We start from the raw sequence: 5,689 nt of genomic DNA on the forward strand, positions 1-5,689 counted from the left end.
GTCTGCACCCTCCTCGGATTAGATATTTTATAAAAACCTCTCCGGTTATAGTGCTATAACCTTCATCCTCTACAACACAAATACGGAATTGTGAAGCGGTAGCCAACAGGACCAAAGATAAATAAACATACTTCGGAAAGAATACTCGAATATATTTTTCATTTTCTGTCTGACCAAGTTTAGAGTCTCTTGGCAAAACCAGCCGTACTTTTTCTAAAAAATATAAGGATAATAGCAGAGGTTAACTTGTAAAGCATGGCTCCCTCTAACGTCATAGACGCTGGGATATGCAGCTTCTGCCAAAATACGCTGAATGGCGACGTCATGGATGTCAACAAGTTGGTAAACGGACTTGTAAGCAAAAGGGATCCGATAAGGGTATTTGAGGCAATGTAAGAAAAAACCTGACGCTTATGTGGAGGCTCCCTCAAACAAAATTTGTAGGATCCCGTCTTCTCTGGACCCCTCATAAGTGAACTGCAACTTACTGTCTCGTTAATATTTTACTTAATAAAGAATTTACAAGTTTAAGTTATCTGTCAGGCTTTTCAACTCTTGGTTTTGATGTGGAAATCGAAAATCAAAACTCTGATAACTGAAGTTATCGGTATGGAAATTTTTTTTTTATTGAAATAACAATAAATAAAGCACATGCGGAGGCCTTTATTGCTCTCGTCTTTAGGGTCGCAGTTGTATCTGATCCAGAGATTACGCCAGGGGCCAGAAGTGACAAAATAGGCGATATACGGTAAAACACTAATTAGCAAACTTGGTGAGCTACTTTTAAATGGGATACTAAATAATCAACTTGTTAAAGTTAGCAAGGATTGCAGTCGGCAACTGCGTCTTTAGTGCCTTCCTGCTCCATATTGGACGTTTTTCAAACAACTAATAAAGACAAGTAAAAAATTTACAAACTTGATAATTTATAAAAGGGACTTCTCGCACAAGATCGACTTGTTCTTTTTGGGCAAACGGAAGATTGGCTGGAGGAACGGTGGGTGAGGGGGAACTGCCATCTATAATAATAGCTTTGGTAGCTAAGAGTTTTTTTCGTTGAAGCAACTATTTTAAAAACAGAGAAATAATAATAATACACACCTAAAAAGTTTAAGTTACTTACACGGGCAGTATTATTTCCTTCACCATTTCTTCACCATAAAAAAAAATAGTTATACGGAAATTTTTAAAACTTTATAACTCATTACTAATAAGTAAACTGAGAAACAGTTGCCTTAAATCCTTAAATCTTTAATATGATAAGATATTAAACAACTTACAGCTTTAAAAGATCTACTGGTCTCTTATCAGGATAAAAACCTAAAAGATAAAAAAAATTAGAGAATTAAAATAAAAGAATGAAAGATGAGGTAGCTTGCAGAGGGAAACGCGTTTACATACGGGGCCACAAGTTCCCTAATTTGCCAGGCTGAGTCATCTAGACAAAAAAAACTGAACACATTATAAAATTAAATCCACTTAAACTTCCACCAAGAGGGTGAGGGGTTTTAGGCACTACTATATTTTTCGGTGCCTGATGGAAATCAAATATGTCCGCGAAATAATAACATTTTTCAATCACGCCCAGAAAAAAGATTTGGTACTCCTTACTTTTTCTGTCAATAAAAAAAAGTAATGAAAACAATATGCGTTAGCTTTTTAATAGCATAAGAATTTATATGAACTTTAACCGATTATATAAAACCTTCACTAACAATTGAAGTTTTTTATCAGAAACACTTGAAACCCCTTGAGAGATTGAGTCGCTATCAAAATTTAAAACCAAATTTTCTGAACTACTTCGTATACACTGCAGTATTATTAAAAATACTATGTCGGTTATTAGCTAATGAGCAAAGATTACTTTTAAAATTTTTTCCTTGCCGCCCAAAGTTAATAAAGCAGCTTCAACATTATTAACTTTGCCTATTAATATATTTTATAATATAACCAAAAAATTTAATTTTTTTGGACAAACCAGGGTATTCTATGCATACAAAGGACTTGTCTATAGGAATTTTAATTTTTTCGCTTTCACGCATGCAAAGTTTGGAAAAAAATGATTTGTATAGCGCTCAACAGAACGAAAACCCAAAATTTTTTTTAAAGACAAGCAAGAATTAATACCTTTTAAAAAACACAAAAAAAAGATTGTTGACAAGCGTAATCCTACACCTTAAGTAGGCCTTTACCATCTGATATCGCTTCAGAAGGTGCACAGAACGCGCCAGTGTGTTCAACCTGTTTCAAAGTAGAATCTCCTATTTCGTGTGTAATCCCAAAAAACCACCACTCATTAAGTGGTTTATTAAAAAACACTCCAAGTTGTAAAGTTTGTTTTTAAGAAATATATATACATATATTTTTAAAGAGAGAGTGCTAGTAGACATAAGTTTTTTATGTTGTTACAACCAATTTGAAATTTGATCTTTAAGTGAAACGTGATAATGTTGCTAACTTTTAGAACTAGACCATATTCTCTTGAAAACATATGACTCTTAATTATATTGGTTATGTTAATAAAATTATTATATTAATATGCCTTTGCTGTAATATTTTTAAAGCTGAAGCATCTTTGAAAAAGTCTGCAAAAATACTTTTTACAGGAATGATACTGGGTGTAATAAATTCCAGTGTATATGTTATAGTCCTCTCAAAGATCTATACTTTACACCTAATTTAACAGGCACGCGGACTTATATTGTCCGGGTACCCGGTGGGAGCGTTTTAGGTTTTGTATTCTATGCAACAAAGCGCTGTTTTACTTTTTTTTCTTAACTGTTTTGCTTTAACTCTTAGTTGTTCTGTTATATTATATGCTTAATTTTTATTTTAGTCCTTAGCTTGCTTTATTTATTATTCTTATTAAGTTTCTGAGTTTCTATTACTCTAATTCCGTTTAGTTTTGCGCTTTTAGTTTCATAGAATATTGTTGTATTTTCTTAGATTATAACACTATAAACACATAAGTCGACGTAGGCAATGAAGTACACCGGCCGGGATCACATATTAAAGTAGAAAATATTTACACAACTTGAATATATAAGTTAAAGATTTTGTCCCTTTTGAGTCCTAAACCCCTAAAAAGAATTTACTGCGACGTCGTAAGCTAGCCTACTTGCAATAGTAACATTATAGCAACCCAAAGGTTTTTTCGCTGTTTAAAAGATTTGAGAAAGGTGTTCAGAGTAATAGAAATGGCAATAACTGCTTTTATAACAACAGAACGACGTATATGAAGTATTATTTACTACTTTAACTGTTCTCTATAATTTCTATTCTATTAAAACTATTCTGTCTCTTAAAAAAAATTTAACCTGGAGGTTTAATTTATAAAAGTTACGGACAGGACTTTCTTTTGCGAATTAAATTTTTCGACATATTTATGCTTAGTATATTTTCTATGCCTCGCAAAATATTGGTGTGTTAAACCTTAAAGAAGGACGTTTGCCAAAAGTTTTACTGTAAAATACAACTCAAGAGGTAACATCTGCCTCTTAAATAATATTTTCAAACCTTTCGTCAGTTTCATCAAAAGAATTTTTTTAACATATTGCCTTTAGTTTTTAATTTAGTTTTTTATTTCTAGTCTTTTTAACCGTTTCGTTTGTGCATATATTAACTTTGACTGCTCCCCTGCACCCCCACTTTTAAGTATTATCTCTATTATTTTGGTTTAACTCATTCTTTTTAAGTGTATTTTCAATAGAAATTTTTTTTTCCTTATCAATACCCTTATACTTGTAAAAAAAACTATACTATCTTAAAATAGTAACAGTTTGTGTTTTTTGACTATCCCTTATATTAAAAACCGCTTTAACGGTTATATTTACAGTTACTTTAGAGGTTAAAACAAATTCTTCTAAAAGTGGTCTTTTAAAAAAATATGTATGCGCGTGAACTTAAAGGATAAGTTTGCATAAACTTCTGCACGTATTAAACAAGCTTGTCACAGTGCGTGTAACCGTGGCAAACCTTTATTACTCGCTGGTCGTATTAAAAACTAAATGAGAGGCATTTCTTTTTAAAAGTAATTGTCCGTCGAAAAGAGCATTTACTTGACTGCAGTGTACTCCCTATATTTTGTTTTTATAACAACTTTTTGTTATATTTTTCTACTATTGTAAATATAAATAGTTTTAAGTTGCTTTAGATATCTTAATTTACATTTCCGTTCCGTTTTATAATTTGTTTAAAATGCGGTGGTTCTGACATTTAAGAGACTCGAATAACAGCTCTTTGCTTAGTGTGGGTGCACCTATTTGTGATTGGCTCGCCTACTTTTGTTGCCATTTGTTGTTTTATTCTCGTCGTCGCACACTTCAGGCATCTTTGTGGGCTATTTTATCCCATTGACCAGTTTTCGGCTTCCGGGGTCTTTTTTGAGCTCTAAATATATATATAGATATATATACATTTTGTCCAAAATTTTATTGCAATCTTGTCTTTAACTTAATTTTTATTGACTAGAAAAAAATATTTGACATGGACAACCACTTTCCTTTACCTGCCCAAGTTGTACAGTCGACTACCCAAAACCAGCTTCGTCAGTTTTGGAGCAATCAAGTTTGGTTTTCTTGTAGTTTTTACTACTAAATTTTTGAAACTTTAGGCATTAAACTTATTAGCTTGCAGAAGTACAAGGAGTCTGTGATTTTAAAAACCAAATTCTTCCTCTGGCAAGAATTAAGAAAATAATGAAGTTAGATGAAAATGTTAAAATGATCTCAGGTTTTTACTACCTCATCCATCATTGGTGGTCCGATTCACCTTTAACAAATTTTATTAGCCGAAGCTCCAATATTGTTTTCAAAAGCTTTAGAAATTTTTATTTGCGAGCTCTCACTTCGGGCTTGGGCCCACACTGAGGAAAACAAAAGACGCACTTTACAAAAAATTGATATAGGCACGGCTGTAACGAGATGCGATATGTATGATTTTTTGATAGATATTGTGCCTCGTGATGATATCAAAGCTAAGAGAGCTGTAATTATTTTTTGATATGCTTTTTTAAAAATGTATTGTTAAAAATGTTTAAGGAGGAGGCGCTCCACCACCAGTCTGCTATTACAATGCCTGGTGCTACTGTTCCCACGGGCATGGGCTCCGACCCGTATTATTACTACCAGTTTGCTCCTCAGGATATGTTTCAGCAACAACAGCCGTATCAACTCGTTCCACAGCCACAACTCGAGCCTGGCAACCACCAGATTCCGCAAAATATACATTCTCAAAATTTTAATGGTTTGTTATAATCATAGTTTTTGTTAGTAGTGGACTTTTTAAGTTTAACTTATTGTATAAACCTTTCCCAGCTGGGCAGCAGGTACATCAATTTCAATCTCAGTATGGAACTCAGTATATGTGAGTTTGGCAGAATATTAGTATTGTCTTTGTTAAGTATACCAGGCCTTAGGCTTTTCTATACTATGAAGAATGACAAGACAATTTATATTTTTTAAATTGAAATCTTACTAATAAAAGTACTAATATGATTGTATTGTTTAAACTAAAGAAGTTAACAAGTTAAGGCCTCTTATTTTCCGGGGTAGTAGATCGCGTCTTATTTTGTTAATTAAATTTACCAGTTCTTGCCAGTTCTCTTCTTCGCAGGAAATTTATGATGGGTTCTTAAATTATAAATGTTCTTATTTACGTTATACAACTATGGGATCTGCGAGATAGCTAT

General features: G+C 32.8%; 1 protein-coding gene and 1 long non-coding RNA gene across 3 annotated transcripts; one reads left to right on the forward strand and one right to left on the reverse strand.

Moving 5' to 3' along the window:
* Positions 1–1,321: 1,321 nt before the first annotated feature.
* On the reverse strand, positions 1,322–2,236 carry LOC135144308 (uncharacterized). Its single transcript, XR_010283079.1, has 6 exons — positions 2,193–2,236; positions 1,979–2,127; positions 1,865–1,926; positions 1,692–1,810; positions 1,492–1,616; positions 1,322–1,438 (listed from the first exon to the last, which is right to left on the reverse strand). It is a non-coding gene; the product is annotated as an uncharacterized LOC135144308 (long non-coding RNA).
* Positions 2,237–3,165: 929 nt separating this feature from the next.
* Positions 3,166–5,401, forward strand: LOC135144317 (uncharacterized). 2 transcript variants are annotated; one of them, XM_064076338.1, is made up of 7 exons: positions 3,166–3,240; positions 3,394–3,483; positions 4,471–4,566; positions 4,629–4,731; positions 4,790–4,986; positions 5,040–5,244; positions 5,316–5,401. In XM_064076338.1, exons 3-7 carry the CDS (start codon positions 4,486–4,488, stop codon positions 5,366–5,368), a joined length of 639 nt encoding a protein of 212 aa, XP_063932408.1. In that variant the 5' UTR covers positions 3,166–3,240; positions 3,394–3,483; positions 4,471–4,485; the 3' UTR covers positions 5,369–5,401. The 2 variants fall into 2 exon arrangements, with proteins under 2 accessions (XP_063932408.1, XP_063932409.1); XM_064076339.1 differs by having other exon boundaries at positions 5,043–5,244.
* The last annotated feature ends 288 nt before the right edge of the window (positions 5,402–5,689 follow it).

Source organism: Zophobas morio, unplaced genomic scaffold (assembly GCF_036711695.1).
Source record: "Zophobas morio isolate AGI-343-1 ecotype UQ-CSIRO unplaced genomic scaffold, CSIRO_AGI_Zmor_V1 ptg000093l, whole genome shotgun sequence".
Lineage (NCBI taxonomy): Eukaryota > Metazoa > Arthropoda > Insecta > Coleoptera > Tenebrionidae > Zophobas > Zophobas morio.

Bases quoted from the DNA above. Each gene is read 5' to 3' on its own strand.
- LOC135144317 (XM_064076338.1), top strand. From the start codon at position 4,486: ATGGACAACCACTTTCCTTTACCTGCCCAAGTTGTACAGTCGACTACC. The intron at 4,732-4,789 runs GTTTTTACTACC...AAATTTTATTAG, and splicing joins AAATGTTAAAATGATCTCAG to CCGAAGCTCCAATATTGTTT. The intron at 5,245-5,315 runs GTTTGTTATAAT...AACCTTTCCCAG, and splicing joins ACATTCTCAAAATTTTAATG to CTGGGCAGCAGGTACATCAA.